Consider the following 19974-nt stretch of genomic DNA (forward strand, 5'->3'; position numbering starts at 1 on the left):
AAACAGCCAATTACTAATTTAACTGCTTTACGACTTCAGATTTTATATGACAGGTTTTCATAAGAATAAGGTACACATGTAAAATGTCGGCATTAGAAAGAGTAATTTAAAATTTGCTATTATATATGAAAATAGTAACTTTCCAGCCAAAGCTTTAAGTACATACTTAGTATCACTATACCTAAGTACATACTAGTATCCCTTCCTCCCTAAAGACTAACTAGAAAATAATTGGTAAATCTTTATATGGGGCATCAAGCATAAGTCCCTATGAATTCATTTTCAAAATAGCTTAGGTAAGCACACAAATATTCATATCTCATTCTGTCCTAAAAATTCCCCTTCCCTTCTATAGTTCCTTTATATAGTTCTGTTTTTTACAGAACTACTATTATAGTTCTTAGTTCCAGCTGGTATAGAGAAAAGACTGAAGCTCCCAACTATATTCTCAAAGAGGAAGAAAACAGTCAATAATTACAATAGAACAGAATAGAAAGACTTAGGGGGGGAAAAAAAAAAAAGACCAAAATAAGTCATTTCAGAACCCACTATTCAAGTAGTATAGGTTGAAGCTTTCTGAGTAGTAGCAAAGACAGGGCATAGGAAAGGATACTACTGAAAATTATGTATAAAACACATTTGTAATTTTTTTTCTATTTGCTGTAATTGAACGGTAGGCATCCCAGCATATTGATAATATTTTAAAAACAAATTAGTATATAGTGTAATAGTAGCTGCTACCAGAATGGGTTTCTCTGTTCTACCTCACCCTATTCCATGGAGACAATGTCACAAATATTATCTTCAATTAGTTCACCAACTCAATTTTAGCTATAATTCAATCTACTAAACTGTTTTTAATAACCTGAGAAGCAGAAAGCAGAATAAAAAACTGGGTCAAAGAGAAAGAATTTTACGTCTGTTGAGAGGGAAAAAATTTTCCCTCTTAAAATGCCGTAAAAAAAATTTTACATCATTTTAAGAGGGAAAAAATCCTACACTATTACTACTTCTTTGAACTGGACTGAATTAAAAGTAAGACCTGTAAAAAACAATGGACTGATTACAATTTCAGAGTTTGAAATAAGTACAAAGCCACACACTATTAAAATTTATCGTAATAATACATAGTAACATTTTTCTAAATTATATCACTTTATACTATTACTAATGATTAGGCTCTTTTAATTTTTTCCATGTACATTTTTTAATCATAACTTCAACAAATTAAAAGTTAAGCCAAGAAATAAATTTGCTGTTTATTTATAATTGTTATTGCAATTATTATGAAATGAGCACAAACAATATGGAATTTTACATTTCATTTTAAAATTTAAGCTTTTTTTTTTTTTTGGTAGCCAAAAGGTAGTACTTAAACAGAGTAATTTAAAGACCTTGGAGGTCTGGCCAGGAATCAGTCCTCCTCTACAGGGACTTGGTATATCAGCATCTCAAGATTTTTAAGTTGCTATAAGGTAAAGAAATGTTAGTTTAATATATTCAACATAAAAGCATAACTTTAAGGTACCTCTATTTTGATCTGAAGTTTTTAAGATCTTTCTCTCTTGGCTTCTTAAATAAGCGACTTGAAACTACCCACAAACTCTAGCAACAAGTTACACTGAACATCTAGCATATGCTTCACATACCTTTTTGAGATGTCCTAGTCTAAGTTTGAAAATTTCTTCCTGTTCGTGATATTCTGCCAAAGTCAACCTGTCAAAAGTGAAATTGTAATTCTATATATTGAGATTAATACTTATAACTTCTTATTAACAACTAGCAAATATGATAAAATTAATCAAATGGAAATACTAACACAGACAACTTGTAAGTCAAAAATTCTTGAAAATATTCCTCAGAATATATTTAATACTTACACATGGAAGAATTAACAAATTCCACAACTGTTTAATGAATACCATATCAAGTGACGTTCTCAAATTTAGATCCTAAGGATCCAGTTAAAAAAAAAAAAAAACAAAACAATTTCTCATTACATTTTCGTTTGTGTGCTACCCTATGTTGGTGGTAAAGAGGTAGAAAAGAAACCATTTAAGGAGGAAATAAAACAACTTCAAGTAACAAATGTTATGAAGAAAACAAAACAGAGTGGTATGGCCGTGACTAACTGTATTATACTAATTTGACTGAGTTTGGGGAGGTGACTAGGACAGAGGAGAGTACACACCAGACATGAGCTATAGTCAGTGCACAGATTCCTAAGAAGGAAACAGGCATAAAAGCAACAGAACATAGTAAAGGGGTTGTGAGTAGCAGCAGGAGAGGCAAATGGGGCATGTTATCATGTGTGAATTTGTGGGCGAGCTACAGAATTTACATTTACTCTTAGGAGTAATGGGAAATCACTGCAAAGTGAGTTAGTAACAGTTTGGACAGTTTTAAAGATAAGGAAAAAAAAGGATGCTTTTCCCTTCTTTGCTTTAGTGTTAGGAGTGAATAAGCAATGCTAAAACTATAGAAATAAAGAAATGTGAAACTATAGTCAAAGTACCAAATTCTTACACTTCAAATTCTTATTAAATGCTACATTCAAGGTTTAAATATTTTAAACCTTGAAAGTGCTTTATGGCTATCTTATTATTAATTTCAAACATATGTATATAACTTTGAAAAATAATCAGTTTAATATATACAGAACCATAACAAGATGTAGATGCATTGCAACATTTCCTAAGAAAAAATGATTCTGTGTTCTGATGAAAGAAAAATAAAATCACCCACAACAAAGTAACTTCCACATCATACCCAAATTTGGAAAGAATTGTTGTCATCATATTCAAGCCCTTGTTTGTTTACTTATGTGTTCTGACAGTATTTGATTAAGCTCTTAAACTTACATGTTATTTATTAATGTTTGGTTCAGGTCCCTAAGGAATATTTAGTATAAATGCTATTTCCCTTTAGCTAGATGTAAATTAAATTTACTAATTCTAAAAAGGGGATATGCAAAGGAAATAAAACCCCAAGAAATACATCCTAGATACATCCTAACAGCTAAAAATTAAACATTTTAAAGTTAAACCTCGCTACCCAGTTTCAGGGTAACACAATTACTGGATTTTATTATACTGAATATAGCAATACTTGACAGCTGCATTAGCTGTTTATAGTATAGTTAGAGAATTAAATGATGCAATGTGAACAAAAATGAGAGGGAAAAGAAAACGAGGTTTGGAAACTAAAATTGGTATCTCAACTATCCCAGTTAAGAAAAGGTGTAGGAAAGTTGGCAAAAGCTTTTGAATACGCATACGGGTTTATGCCACTGGTAAAAATTTACTGTATTTGCCTCAGCCTCCTGAGTAGCTGGGACTGTAGGCACGTGCTAAAATGCCTGGCTAAGTTTTCTACCTTTTTTTTTTTTTTTTTTTTAAATTAGAGAAAGAGTCTCACTCTTATTTAGGCTGGTCTTGAACTCCTGGGCTGAGGTGATCCACCTGCCTCACCCTCCCAGAGTCAGCACACCTGGTTTTATTTCCTATTCTTCAGTATGGTCTTAGGCTCACTAGCAGACCACAGGACGGGTTCTGAACTAGTTTTTTAAAGATACATACATCTTTTTTGGTTTCTGTATAAGAATAAAATTATAATTCTATACTTTGATTTTTACAGAGTTACAAAATGACTAAAATCTAGTATTTGAAAACCCAATTACTATATGACTTCAGTGCAAAACTGCAAAGCTACTGCACATGCAGATGGCTGAACTTTCTGCAATTTAAGGGAATGGATATTCTGTTGTCTTGACTAGGCTACTGACTTTTCCAGAGCAGCGATTTGTACCATTTTACAATCATAGATACCTAAAAAAAATCTGGAGGTGGTTATAACACTCTTCCTCAGGAAATTTTATGTGAACACAATCTTAGGGTTCACAGACTTCAGTTTAAGAATTCCTATTCCAGGGTATTATCTTGCCAATTAGAATGCAAACCCCAAAATGGCAAAAGAGCCATGACTTACATTTCTCCACATCTCTCTATTAGAAACTACCTTGACCAGCTCGGTGCCTGTAGCTCAAGGGGCTAAGGTACCAGCCACATACACCAGAGCTAGCAGGTCCGAATCCAGCCTGGGCCTGCCAAAAAGCAATGACAACTACAACTAAAAAATGGCTGGGTGTTCTGGTGGGCACCTGAAGTCCCAGCTACTTGGGAGGCTGAGGCAAGAGAATTGCTTAAGCCCAAGAGTTAGAGGTTGCTGTGAGCTGTGATGCCACTGTACTCTACCCAGGGCAATAGCTTGAAGCTCTGTCTCAAAAAAAAAAAAAAAAAGAAAGAAAGAAAGAAAGAAACTAGGCGGCGCCTGTGGCTCAGTCGGTAGGGCGCCGGCCCCATATACCGAGGGTGGTGGGTTCAAACCCGGCCCCAGCTGAACTGCAATAAAAAAAAAAATAGCTGGGTGTTGTGGCGGGCACCTGTAGTCCCAGCTACTTGGAAGGCTGAGGCAAGAGAATCGCTTAAGCCCTGGAGTTGGAGGTTGCTGTGAGCCATGTGACCTCGGCACTCCACCGAGGGCCATAGAGTGAGACTCTGTCTCTACAAAAAAAAAAAAAAGAAAGAAAGAAACTACCAGATATATAACAGCTTTTTAGATACCTGTTGTCTATTTGCTTTAATAAAAAATGTCTTCAAAGAAATCTATATATTTAGACAGGTGAAACTGTGGATAATCTTCTTTAAAAAACTGAATTGAACCAGGCATGGTGGCTCACACCTGTAATCCCAACACTGTGGGAGGCTGAGAAGGGAGAACTGCTTGAGCTCAGGAGTTTGAGACTTGCCTGAGCGAGAGTGAGACTGGGACTCCTAAAAAAAAAAAAAGAAAAGAAAAGAAAGAAAAACTCAGCTGGGCACCACCTCAAATGGCGGCTGCTTCCAGAGGCTGAGGCAGCGGGATGCCCACAGCCCGAATCTGAGGTTGCAGTGAGCTATGTCATTGCACGCTGCTCAGGGCATAGGGTGGGGACTCTGTCTGAACAACAACAAAAATTGAAAAATTGAATTGAATGCACAGAATGAAAAGAGCTAAGCTAGGATAATGTTAACATTAATGGTTTTTAATTACTGATTATTTTCATTGTTTTTCAATGTTTAAAAAAATCTATCCTCTCTATCAAGTCAGTTGATTAAGTTACTTGGCAAATCTTTTATTCACAGATAATGAAAAGTTATAGCTGATTTCTTTCTTTCTTTTTTGAGACAGAGTTTCACTTTGTCACCCTTGGTAGAGTACTATGGCATCACAGTTTGCAGCAACCTCTAATTCCTGGGCTTAAGCAATTCTCTTACCTCAGCCTCCCAAGTAGCTGGGACTACAGGTGCCCACCAGAACACCCAGCCATTTTTTAGTTGTAGTTGTCATTGTTTTTTGGCAGGCTCAGGCTGGATTCGAACCTGCCAGCTCTGGTGTATATGGCTGGTGCCTTAGCTGCCTAGTTATTTTTGTTTGTTGTTGCAGTTGTCATTGTTGTTTAGCAGACCCAAACCAGGTTCAAACCCACCAGTCCCAATGCATGTGGCTGGCACACTAACCACTGAGCTACCGGCACCCAGCCTGTTATAGCTGATTTCTTCCTAAATGAATCATACTTGATACTAGACTAAATCATTAATATTTTATTATATGCACATATATATACATGCATGTTAAAGCTCCTAAATAAAGCTGGTCAGTAGGTTTATATAAATTAACTTTTAAAAGTCAACAAGTCTAAACTCTAAACATAAGGTAAGCTGTGGTAGCTCATCTGAGCTCAGCAGTTCAAGACCAGCCTGAGCAAGAGTGAGACCCCACTCTACTAAAAACAGCCTGGTGTTGTGGTAGGCACCTGTATTTCTAGCTACTCAGGAGGCTGAGACAAGAGGATCTCATGAGCCTAAGAGTTTTGAGGTTGTTGTGAGCTATGACTCCATGATACTCTACTCAGGGTGACAGAGGGAGGCTGTCTCAAAAAATAAATAAATAAATAAAAAATAAAAATAAACTCTAAATGTTAAGACTTAATTCCTGACAATCTTCCATAGTAAATTTGAGTAAATAAGATTTTATTTTTAATTAAAAGTGTTTTACAACAGTTTACTAGAAATGTGATATCACAGTATTAGAAAAAGCTAGTAGAAGTAAGAGAGAACAGGAAATATTCATTTTTAACAAATTTGACATTAAATGCTTTAAAAACATTCTGTTTAAAAGCAGGAAACTAACCTGAAGACTCAACATTAAGGAATACAAACTATGGTAAACAGACTAGTAAGGCACTTAAAAATATATTAACAGTCTATTCATGACAGTATAGCAACCTTGAACATTTAACCATAGGCCATGGTTTTATTTGCAGATCAGACTTTTTAAATGGGAGTGGGGAGTCTGCCTTTGAAAACAGTAACTTTCTATTATTATCCTCTGAAAAGGGTCTTTGAAAGGAGTTTTCTGCTTGAAAAGAGTTAAGCAGTTCTTTGACAAGTTAAACATAGAATTTACTATATGATGCTGAAATATCACTCCTAGGTATATACCCAAAAGAAATGAACACAAGGGGGACTAGGAAGCTCTCACCTAATGTGCACAATGTACGGGTATATGGCACACCCTTCAGGTGAAGGGTTCAACTTCAACTTAAACTTTACCAAACAAACACAAACACTATAATCTGAAATTAAGAAAAAGAAATGAAAACATATGTGCCCATAGTAATTCTACACAACAGGAATAGAAGAGAACTTCCTCAATGGTGTAAATGGTATTCATAAAAAACAGACCAACTTTGGGCTACAACAGTGAAAGATTGAAAGCTTTCTCCCCTAAGATCAGGAACAAGGTAAGCATGCCCATTTTCACCACTGCTATTCAATACTGGACTAGATGGCCTATCAGAACAGCCAAGTGAAAAAAAGAAATAAAATGCATCCAAATGGTAAAGGAAGAAATAAAACTATCTGTATTTACAGGTGCTGTGACTCTATTTGTAGATAATCCCCAAAAGTATACAAGAAAAATCCTACTACAACTAATAAATAAATTGAACAAAGCTGCAGGGTAGGAGATCAAAACATAAAAATTAGTTGTGTTTCTAAACATCAGCAATGACAACCTGAAAAGAATATTAAGGAAGCAATTACATTTACAATAGCATCCAAAATAATAAAATACTTAGAAATAAATTTAACCCAGAAGGTGAAAGACTTGTATACCAGAAACTATAAAACATTGCTAAAGGAATTTTAAAAGAACTAATTAATTGAAGAAAGATCCTGTGTTCACGGAATCGAAGACTTAGCATTGTTAAGAATACAGTACTTCTGCTAAGTCATCTACAAATTCAGTGCAATCCCTATCAAAATACCAATGATTCTTTTTGCTGAATTGGAAAAGCTAATGCTGAAATTCACAGAGAAATGCAAGGGGCCCAAAACATGAATGAAATGTTAAAAAAAAAAAAAGCTGGAGTACTTATATTCTCAATTTCAAAACTTGTACTACAATATAAAAAGTGTGGTTCTGTCATGTAAACAGACATACAGACCAATGAATAGATTTTAACCCAGAAATAAATCCAAATATCTATGGCCAATTTATTTTTAACAAAATAATACCAAGACCATTCAATGGGGAAAGAATAGTCTCTTCAACAAATGATGCTGAAACAACCAGAGAACCACGCACAAAAGAATGACGTTAGACCCACTACATCATTCTATGTACAAAAATTAACTAAATGATCTAAAACTATAAAACTAGTAGAAGACAATACAGGGATAAATATTCATGACCACAAATTTGGCAAAAGATTCTTAGAGTTTATACCAAAAGCATGAGGAACAAAAATATTCAATGAAATAAACAATAAAAATTTAAAACTTTTGTATATCAAAAAGACATTCTAAGTAAAAAAATGGAGAAAATGTCTGCATAACATATGTCTGACAAGAGTTTAATATTCAGAATATATAAGGAACTTCTACAATTCAACAACAAAAAGGCAAACAGTCCAATTAAAAACTGAGTCAAAGACTTGAATAGATACTTCTCCAAAGAAGATACAAAAAGGCCAATAAGGACATTAGAAGATGTTGAACCCCATTAAGCCATCAGATAACTATAAACCAAAACCATAATGAGCTATTACTTTACACCCACTAGGATGGTTATGACTTTTAAAAAGGGAAAATAAAAAGTACCGCCAAAGATGTGGGAAACAGGAACTCTTGTTCATTGCTGGTGAGAATGTAAAATGGCGCAAATGTGGAAAACAGTTAAGCAGTTCTTCAACAAGTTAAACATGAAATTACCAACCCAGTAGCACTCCTGGGTATATACCCCAAAGAAATTAAAAACTGTGTCCACACAGAAACTTGTACACAAGTGTTCGCATCAGCATTACTAACAACCACCAATGGGTGGAAACAACCTAAATGTCCCTCAACAAATGACTGGATAAAGAAATAGTGCATAAGCACACAATGAAATAGTATTCAGTCCTAAAAAGGAATGAAGTACTGACACATGCTACAACCTGTATGCATCTTGAAAACATACCCTAAGTGAAAGCCAGACACAAAACATCACACAAGGTATGATTCCTTTTATATGAAATATCCGGAAGAGAGAAAGCAGATTATTTGCTGGTATTCTTCTGGGTTAAGAAAAAAGTTTTCAAACTAGAGAGAAGTGGGGGCTGTATAAAACTCTAAATGCCATTGAACTGTGCATTGCACTAAATACCACTGAACTGTACATTTTAAAATGTTCATTGTATATTAAGTGAATTTAACTTCTATTTTTTTTTTTAATGTATCACTGGAAAAAAATAGGAGTATAAGGGATGAAACTAGACTGCCCAAATGTTCATAATATCATCAGAATTGAATTGAAAATTAATGACTTATAACAAGTACTACTGTGGTATGCAAAATAAGGATATCCAAAGATGTCCATTTCCTAATTCCCAATATATGTGCATGTGTTAGGTTATGCAGAAAAGCAGAATTAAGGTTGTTAATCAGCTGACCTTAAAATTAGCTGGCCTAATGAATTATAAGCATCCTTAAATATGGAAGAAAAAGGCAGAAGTCTCAGAATCAGAGTAATGTGACATGTCAAAGACTTGACGGGCCACTCCTGACTATGAAGATGAAAGGGGATCATGAACCAAAAAATGTGGGCAGCTTCTAGAAGCTTGATAAGGCAAGAAAATGGTTTCTTCTCTAGAGCTTCAAGAATTAGCCCAATACTGCTATCTCCTTGATTTTAGCCCAATTGAGACCCACTTCAGATTTGTGATCTCTAAAGCTATTACTACAAGGTAATAAATTTGTGTTGTTTTAAGCTACTGAACTTGTGGTAATTTGTTATAGCAGCAATAGGAACCCACTACAGATCCTGGTACCTGTTTACCTGTTTAACAAACATCAAAAAATCTGGAAGTGGTTTGGAGTTGGGCAAGGGACAGAAGCTAGAAAATAGTTAAGAAACTTAATTTTTTAAAAAATCTTAGGTTGTCTCGAACAGACTGTTAGTAGAAGTATGGGTGTTAACAACTCTGCTAGTGAGGACTGAGAAGGAATTCCATCTAAGATCACAGTGGAGAAAGCATTTGTCACATTAGAGAATACTCAAATTGTTATGAACAGACTGTTGGTAGAAACAGATATTAGATACAAACACTATTAAGAGAAGCCTCAGAGAAAGTAAGGAACACATTATTAGAAACTGGAGGAAAGGGTATCCTCTATTGCCAAACTTGTAAGCAATGAACTTAGATATATAGCTTAGGAGATTTCCAAGCAAACTACTGAAGGAATAGCCTGGTTTCTTCTTGCTGTTTATAGTAAAACATAAGAGTGGGCTGGCACTGTGGCTCATGCCTGTAATCCTAGCACTTTGGGAGGCCAAGGCGGGTGGATTGCATGAGCTCACAGGTTTGAGACCAGACTGAGCCAGAGTGAGACCCCTTCTCTAAAAAAATAAAAAATAAAAATAGCCAGGCATTGTGGCATCTATAGTCCCAGATACTCGGGAGGCTGAGACAAGAGAATCGCTTGAGTCCAAGTTTGAAGTTGCTATGAGCTCTGATGCCACCGCACTCTACTGAGGCAACAAAGTGAGATTCTGTCTCAAGAAAAAATAAAAAATAAATAAATACAGTAAAACATGAGATAAAGAGATAAGGAAAGAAACTAATAAAAAAATGAGGACTTGATGGTTTCAGAAACTCTCATCCTATTCAGAGTGTAAAACATGCTAAAATTGAGATGTACTATCAAGAAATCTATTCTTAAAAGGGGGGATATGTGTGTGGCTTGACAACCTTTTGCTAATACTGTAGGAAAATTTAAATGTCAGAATATTCAGTCAAATAAAAAAGTCTTTGAAGAGATAAAGCACATGACTGACAGATCTCTCCAATTTTCTCAGCAGAAAATATCAATGGAGATGTCTAGGAAAGAACTATGGAGTACCCTCTTGGGTAATGGAGAGAATCTTTGTATCATACATGAGAGACCCACAGGTTCCTTGGTAATTTTATACCAGCAGAAACACTGACAGCTTGAACTTAAAAAGGACAGAAAGAGTATGAAATGAATGAAGGCTATCAGGCTGCCCAAAATCTGTAGGCAAGAAACAAGCTATATAATATAAGTTCAGTGTAAGCTCAACTTCATGAAAAAGAAAGGATGATTCAAGGGACAGAACTTTGAGCCCAAAAGGCAGAGGCACAAACCATGAAAGATTATTCCCAGAAATTGAAACCAAATGGAGTTTGTCTGGATGAATTTGGAAATTCCTGGGGAATCAGTGATTCCTTCCACTGCTTTCTGTTTTGAACAAGGAATGCCTGTAACTGTTACCCATGCCTGTCCCAGCACTTTATTTTTGGAAGCAGTAACTTGCTTCTTAAGTTCCACAGATGAAGAGGACTTTAGTCTCAGTATTGATTATAACCTGCGCTTCACCTATACCTGATTTACTGGATGAGATTTGCAACTTACGAGGTAATGAGATTTAGAACTTTGAGTTGATACTAGAATGGGTTCAGATTGTTGAGAATGTAGAGACAGGGTAAATTTATTTTGCATGTAGAAAGAATGTAAATCTTGGGGAGCCAGTAGGCAGATTTAGAATAATCACTTCTCCCAAATGCCTAATCTTTGGAACCTGTGAATATATTATTTTCTATAGCAAGGGGTTCAAATGGGATTAAGGTTGCTCATTAGCTGATTTTAAGAAAATTACTCTGAATAATAAAGCTATTAGTACACACAGCATAGAAAAAAGGATAATTTACTTGCAGGACAACTGGGGAAAGGCACAGAAGAAGTAACATTTGAACCTAATTAAAGAGGAACAGAAGGAATCCAGGAAGAAATAGGGCACAAGGGAGCATGGTGACCCAAGATATACTTAAGCAAAAAGAAAAATAAATGCAGACTATACATTAAGAAAAAGAGTTTAAATCACAGATCAATGTTAATTTTTACCTAATATTTTTCACTTTGGCATCTATTAAGATGATATGATTTTTTCTGTTTATGTGTAAAATTACCTTGATTTTTCTAATTTTATTATTTATTAATTTTTTGAGACAAGGTCTCACTCTGTTGCCTGGCCTAGTCTGCAGTGGTGTGATCCTAGCTCACTGTGACCTCCAACACCCAGGTTCAAGCATTCCTCCCATGTCTGCCTCCAAAGTAGTTGAGACTGCAGGCACCCATGACCACACCTGGCTAATTTTCCCATTTCTTTTTTTTTTTTTTTTTTGAGGCATGAGGCCTTGCTATGTGGTTCAGGGTGGTCTCAAACTCCTGGCCTTAGTAATCCTCCCACCTAATCTTTCCAAAGTGCTAGATTCCAGGTGTGAGCTACCATGCCTGGTCTGGTTTTTCGATCTTAAGTCAACCTCACATATCCAAAATAAACTTAATTTAGTACTGATAAATTATCATTTTCATATATCATATGTTGTGTTTATATTGCTATTATTTAAGATATGTGCATTTATTTTCACGAGTGAGATTTACCTATAACTTTCCTTCTTGTATAGTCACTGTTAAGTTTTAGTATCAACATTATGTTGGCCTCATAAAATAAGTTGGAAGTATTTCCACCTTTTCTGTTCTTCAGCAAAGTTTATAAAAGACTGGCACCACTACTTCTTTAAATGGTTGATAGAAATATTAGATGAAGTCACCTGGATCAAATGGTTAAATCACAGATTTCTTTTTTGCCTATTTTTTTTCCTAAATTCTGAAGTGATCTAGAATATAGATTTAATAGTTACTGAACTATTTGGATTTTCTTTCTTCTTGTCTCAGCTTGGTTCAGCTGTATTTTCAGATTGCTAGAAATCTGTCCATTTCATAAAAATTTCAAACTTAAACCATTTTATAGTATCTTTTTTTCCTTTAAATATTTACAAACTCAACAGAATGTCCTTTTTTTATTCTTGGTACTAGCTGTAGGAAATAGGGCACAGGGATACATGGTGACCCAAGATATACTTAAGCAAAAAGTATTAAAAAAATTGCCCGATCAATTTTTTACACTCGTCTTTTCATAAAATCAGTTGCATTGATTTCATTAGGCCCCTTTCCAAACATTTAAACTCATTTTTTAAATTGGTTGATTCTGTGTTTACGTATGTTTCCTATATGAGTAATTTCTAGTCTTTTTTTTTTTTGTAACAGAGTCTAACTTTGTCCGCTCCATAGAGTGCCATGGCGTCATAACTCGCAGCAACCTCAAACTCTTGGGCTCAAGTGATTATCTTGCCTCCGACTCCTGTGTAGATGGGACTACAGGTATCCGCCTCAATGCCTGGCTATTTTTAGAGATAAGATATCGCTCTGGCTCAGGCTGGTCTCGAACCTGCAAGCTCAGGCAATCCACTCCACCATGCCTGGCCCCTAATTTCTACTCTTATCTATTCTCTTCCTTCTTTTGTTAATTCTCTTGCTCATCTTCCTACTTCTTGAAATAGATACTTAATTTATAAAGTTTTTTGTTAATTCTCTTGCTCATCTTCCTACTTCTTGAAATAGATGCTAAATTTATAAAGTTTTAATTTATAAAGTTCTTCTTTTCTTATATATGTAACCAAGGCTATAAATTTCCCTCTACACACTTTTTAAAAATAGCTTACAAATTTGGCTATGTACTACTTTCAATAGCACTCATTTCTTTTGAGACTTCCCCACTCATTTTGTTACAAATTTCCAGGTAATTCCAATGTAGTTAAAAATCACTGTAGTGGGAGGCAGAGCAAGATGGTGGCCGAGTAACAGCTTCCTTGCATCTGGGCACCGTGAGTCTGGGAAGATAGGACTCCAGGCATTTCTGGCTGGTGGCATCTGCCTATCATCACCCCTGTGAGGATACAGGGAGTCAGCGAGAGACTTCTGGACCCCAAGAGGAGGACTAAAACAGTGGAAAAACGGCAAGTGGTCACGTGTGTTCAATCCGTCTAAACCCACCCGCAACTGTAAGTTCAGTAGCAGCGAGACTGCAAACCAGAAAGGCCTTACCTGTGAACTGTTTTGGTGTCTTTGGACTTGGCACTCAGCTGAACTGCCTTGGGGAGAGCCTGAGCGGAGTGCAGAGAACTTTGGCTGTTGTCTAGGGCCCCAGTCTGAGCCGCTGAGCCAGACTGAGCTAACAGTGTTTGGCTGTGGGTCACAGGGAGCCATTGTGAGCGATCTGCCCCGGCAAGCTCCGCCCTCAGGGTTGCAGAGCTAGATTGGGTGGGAGATGGTAACCCAACGACCAAGTAGCCTAAGGGTGGGGTCTGAGCCGCCTTGCAGTCCTAACCCTCAGGGGCAGAGTGAGACCGGTTTTGGCACACTGGGTAAGGGGAGAGCCACTTCAGCAGTGATTCCAGCAACAAGCACTTTCCTGGGAAAGCTTCTGCTCAGCAAGTTTACAAGTTCAAAGTGCCTTTTAAGAGAGATTTAGGGTGTCTACCTGCTGGGGTTTGAGAAATCAGCAGCCTCCAGTCGTATCAGAACTGTGATTAACATCTCATACCCCAGAAGACCACGTGTTGCCCAGACAATATTCAATAACATATACATACTGCTTTGTTTTTGGTTGTGTTTTTGTTGGTTTTTGGTTTGGTAGTTTTTTTTGTTTATTTTGATGTTGTTGATGTTGTTTTGTTTTTTAATTTCAACCTTTTCCATACAGATCCTTGTTCATTCTCAATTTTTCTAGTTTAATTATAATTTCCCATTGCTGCCATTTTCAATAACTAGAACTTCATTTTTGCTAGTGTTTCTACTGCTATTATTTGGTTTTTCACCCAATTTTATCCTGTACAGTTTTCTGTTTGCTTGTTTTGGTTTGCTTTATAGCATTTTCGTCTTTCCTCTCTATTTGGTGGAAGTGGAGTACTGTGTCTGATCAGGTTAGCAAAGAGCTGCTGACCTCAAGGGAACCACCCAACTGGGCACCCCCAGAAGGTGTTTTTTTTTTTTAAGGTTGTGTCAAAGTACCCTACTGTACACCTATATTGCTCTGTCTCCCTCTTGCTGTGCCTCTCTTCTTTTTATCAATATTCCTTTTACCCACCCCCTCTCCTTTCTCTATTTTTCTTTTTTTTTCTTATCACTCGGTCCTCCTTTCTTTCATCCCTGTTTTGCTCTTCAACCTTCTCACCCTTCTGGTCCTGTAACCCTTACTCCACAGGCACAAGAACTTCAAGAGCAAGAGGAAGTGAAAGGAAAATTAGGACAAGGAAACAGATAAAAGAAATCACTCATGAGGAAGAACCAGCAGAAAACTCCAGGCAACGTGAAGAACCAGTCCAGAACAACCCCACCGAGGGACCACGGGGTAGCTACTGCAGAGGATTCCACCTATAAAGAAATGTTAGGAATGACAGAAAGGGAATTTAGAATACACATGTTGAAAACAATGAAAGAAATGATGGAAACAATGAAGGAAACTGCTAATAAAGTGGAAAATAACCAAAAGGAAATCCAAAAACAGAATCAAATCAGAGATGAACGATATGAACAATATAAAAAGGATATAGCAGAGCTGAAGGAACTGAAACAGTCAATTAGGGAACTTAAAGATGCAATGAAAAGTATCAGCAACAGGTTAGACCATGCAGAAGAAAGAATTTCAGAGGTAGAAGACAAAGTTTTTGAGATAACTCAGATAGTAAAAGAGGCAGAAAAGAAGAGAGAGAAAGCAGAACGTTCACTGTCAGAATTATGGGACTTTATGAAGCGTTCCAACATACGAGTTATAGGAATTCCAGAAGGGGAAGAAGAATGCCCCAGAGGAATGGAAGCCATACTAGAGAATATTATAAAAGAAAATTTCCCAAATATCACCAAAGATTCTGACACACTGCTTTCAGAGGGCTATCGGACCCCAGGTCGCCTCAACTCTAACCAAGCTTCTCCAAGACACATTGTGATGAACCTGTCCAAAGTCAAGACAAAAGAAAAGATTCTGCAAGCTGCCAGGAGTAAGTGCCAGTTGACCTACAGGGGCAAATCTATCAGTGACCGCAGACTTCTCTAATGAAACTTTCCAAGCAAGGAGACAATGGTCATCTACCTTTAATCTACTTAAACAGAACAATTTCCAGCCCAGAATTCTGTACCCTGCTAAACTAAGCTTCAAAATTGACGGAGAAATCAAATCATTTACGGATATACAAACATTGAGGAAATTCACCACAACAAGACCAGCTCTACAGGAAATACTTCAACCTGTTCTGCACACTGAACACCACAATGGATCAGCAGCAAAGTAAGAACTCAGAAATTAAAGGACAGAAACCAACCTCCACACTGATGCAAAAGATAAAACTAAGCAATGGACTCTCACAAAATAAGATGAATAGAATACTACCACACTTATCAATTATCTCAATAAATGTTAATGGCTTGAATTCCCAACTGAAGAGACATAGATTGGCTGACTGGATTAAAAAACACAAGCCATCCATTTGCTGTCTGCAAGAAACACACCTGGCTTCAAAAGACAAATTAAAGCTCCGAGTCAAGGGTTGGAAGATAATTTTTCAGCCAAATGGAATTCAGAAGAAAAGAGTAGTTGCAATCTTATTTTCAGATACATGTGGATTTAAAGCAACTAAAGTCAAAAAAGACAAAGATGGTCACTTTATATTGGTCAAGGGAAAAATACAACAAGAAGACATTTCAATTCTAAATATTTATGCACCCAATTTAAATGCTCCCAGATTCTTGAAACAGACCTTACTCAGTCTGAGCAATATGATAGCTGATAATGCCATAATAACACGGGACTTTAACACTCCTCTTACAGAGCTGGACAGATCCTCTAAACAGAAATTAAACAAAGATATAAGAGATTTAAATGAGACCCTAGAACAACTGTGCTTGATAGATGCATATAGAACACGCCACCACAAAGGTAAAGAATATACATTCTTCTCATCACCCCATGGAACATTCTCCAAAATTGATCATATCCTGGGACACAAAACAAATATCAACAGAATCAAAAGAATTGAAATTTTACCTTGTATCTTCTCAGACCATAAGGCACTAAAGGTGGAACTCAACTCTAACAAAAATGCTCGACCCCACCCAAAGGCATGGAAATTAAACAATCTTCTGTTGAATAACAGATGGGTGAAGGAAGAAATAAAACAGGAAATCATTAACTTCCTTGAGCATAACAACAATGAAGACACAAGCTACCAAAACCTGTGGGATACTGCAAAAGCAGTTTTGAGAGGAAAATTCATCGCTTTAGATGCCTACATTCGAAAAACAGACAGACAGCACATCAACAATCTCACAAGAGATCTTATGGAATTGGAAAAAGAAGAACAATCTAAGCCTAAACTCAGTAGAAGAAAAGAAATATACAAAATCAAATCAGAGATCAATGAAATTGAAAACAAAAGAATCATTCAGAAAATTAATGAAACAAGGAGTTGGTTTTTTGAAAAAATAAATAAAATAGATAAACCATTGGCCAGACTAACGAGGAATAGAAAAGTAAAATCTCCAGTAACCTCAATCAGAAATGATAAAGGGGAAATAACAACTGATCCCACAGAGATACAAGAGATCATCTCTGAATACTACCAGAAACTCTATGCCCAGAAATTTGACAATGTGAAGGAAATGGATCAATATTTGGAATCACACCCTCTCCCTACATTCAGCCAGGAAGAAATAGAGCTCCTGAACAGACCAATTTCAAGCACTGAGATCAAAGAAACAATAAAAAATCTTCCAACCAAAAAATGCCCTGGTCCAGATGGCTTCACTCCTGAATTCTATCAAACCTTCAAGGAAGAGCTTATTCCTGTACTGCAGAAATTATTCCAAAAAACTGAGGAAGAAGGAATCTTCCCCAACACATTCTATGAAGCAAACATCACCCTGATACCAAAACCAGGAAAAGACCCAAACAAAAAGGAGAATTTCAGACCAATCTCACTCATGAATATAGATGGAAAAATTCTCAACAAAATCCTAGCCAATAGATTACAGCTTATCATCAAAAAAGTCATTCATCATGATCAAGTAGGCTTCATCCCAGGGATGCAAGGCTGGTTTAACATATGCAAGTCCATAAACATTTTCCACCATATTAACAGAGGCAAAAATAAAGATCATATGATCCTCACAATAGATGCAGAAAAAGCATTTGATAAAATCCAGCATCCTTTTCTAATTAGAACACTGAAGAGTATAGGCATAGGTGGCACATTTCTAAAACTGATTGAAGCTATCTATCACAAACCCACAGCCAATATTTTACTGAATGGAGTAAAACTGAAAGCTTTTCCTCTTAGAACTGGAACCAGACAAGGTTGTCCTCTGTCACCTTTACTATTCAACATAGTGCTGGAAGTTCTAGCCAATACAATTAGGCAAGACAAGGAAATAAAGGGAATCCAAATGGGAGCAGAGGAGGTCAAACTCTGCCTCTTTGCTGACGACATGATCTTATACTTAGAGAACCCCAAAGACTCAACCACAAGACTCCTAGAAGTCATCAAAAAATACAGTAATGTTTCAGGATATAAAATCAATGTCCACAAGTCAGTAGCCTTTGTATACACCAATAACAGTCAAGATGAGAAGCTAATTAAGGACACAACTCCCTTCACCATAGTTTCAAAGAAAATGAAATACCTAGGAATATACCTAATGAAGGAGGTGAAGGACCTCTATAAAGAAAACTATGAAATCCTCAGAAAGGAAATAGCAGAGGATATTAACAAATGGAAGAACATACCATGCTCATGGATGGGAAGAATCAACATTGTTAAAATGTCTATACTTCCCAAAGCAATCTACCTATTCAATGCCATTCCTATCAAAATACCAACATCATACTTTCAAGATTTGGAAAAAATGATTCTGCGTTTTGTATGGAACCGGAAAAAAACCCGTATAGCTAAGGCAGTTCTTAGTAATAAAAATAAAGCTGGGGGCATCAGCATACCAGATTTTAGTTTGTACTACAAAGCCATAGTGCTCAAGACAGCATGGTACTGGCACAAAAACAGAGACATAGACACTTGGAATCGAATTGAAAACCAAGAAATGAAACTAACATCTTACAACCACCTAATCTTCAATAAACCAAACAAGAACATACCTTGGGGAAAAGACTTCCTATTCAATAAATGGTGTTGGGAGAACTGGATGTCTACATGTAAAAGACTGAAACTGGACCCACACCTTTCCCCACTCACAAAAATTGATTCAAGATGGATAAAGGACTTAAATTTAAGGCATGAAACAATAAAAATCCTCAAAGAAAGCATAGGAAAAACACTGGAAGATATTGGCCTGGGGAAAGACTTCATGAAGAAGACTGCCACGGCAATTGCAACAACAACAAAAATAAACAAATGGGACTTCATTAAACTGAAAAGCTTCTGTACAGCTAAGGACACAATAACCAAAGCAGAAACAACCTACACAATGGGAAAGGATATTTGCATATTTACAATCAGACAAAAGCTTGATAACTAGGATCTATAGAGAACTCAAATTAATCCACATGAAAAAAGCCAACAATCCCATATATCAATAGGCAAGAGACATGAATAGAACTTTCTCTAAAGATGACAGACAAATGGCTAACAAACACATGAAAAAATGTTCATCATCTCTATATATTAGAGAAATGCAAATCAAAACAACCCTGAGATATCATCTAACCCCAGTGAGAATGGCCCACATCACAAAATCTCAAAACTGCAGATGCTGGCGTGGATGTGGAGAGAAGGGAACACTTTTACACTGCTGGTGGGACTGCAAACTAGTACAACCTTTCTGGAAGGAAGTATGGAGAAATCTCAAAGCACTCAAGCTAGACCTCCCATTTGATCCTGCAATCCCATTACTGGGCATCTACCCAGAAGGAAAAAAAGCCTCTTATCATAAGGACACTTGTACTAGACTGTTTACTGCAGCTCAATTTACAATCGCCAAAATGTGGAAACAGCCTAAATGCCCACCAACCCAGGAATGGATTAACAAGCTGTGGTATATGTATACCATGGAATACTATTCAGCCATTAAAAAAAATGGAGACTTTACATCCTTCGTATTAACCTGGATGGAAGTGGAAGACATTATTCTTAGTAAAGCATCACAAGAATGGAGAAGCATGAATCCTATGTACTCAATTTTGATATGAGGACAATTAATGACAATTAAGGTTATGGGGGGGGAAGCAGAAAGAGGGACGGAGGGAGGGGGTGGGGCCTTGGTGTGTGTCACACTTTATGGGGGCAAGACATGATTGCAAGAGGGACTTTACCTAACAATTGCAATCAGTGTAACCTGGCTTATTGTACTTATTGTACCCTCAATGAATCCCCAAATAAAAAAAAAAAAAACACATTATGGTAAGTGAAAGAAGCCAGACAGGAAAGGTCACGTCTTTTGATTGCATTTATATGAAATAATTAGAATA

The 19974-nt window shown here is 36.5% G+C and overlaps 1 protein-coding gene across 2 annotated transcripts in view; it reads right to left on the reverse strand.

Moving 5' to 3' along the window:
* TLK1 (tousled like kinase 1) overlaps window positions 1–19974 on the reverse strand; it is a 140035-nt gene that overhangs the window by 36701 nt on the left and 83360 nt on the right. For both annotated transcript variants that reach the window (XM_053598096.1, XM_053598095.1), the window contains exon 12: window positions 1650–1716. In XM_053598096.1, the coding sequence (XP_053454071.1) occupies window positions 1650–1716 (67 nt within the window). The remainder of the gene's footprint in view (window positions 1–1649; window positions 1717–19974) is intronic.

The sequence above is a fragment of the Nycticebus coucang genome, chromosome 7, assembly GCF_027406575.1.
Source record: "Nycticebus coucang isolate mNycCou1 chromosome 7, mNycCou1.pri, whole genome shotgun sequence".
Lineage (NCBI taxonomy): Eukaryota > Metazoa > Chordata > Mammalia > Primates > Lorisidae > Nycticebus > Nycticebus coucang.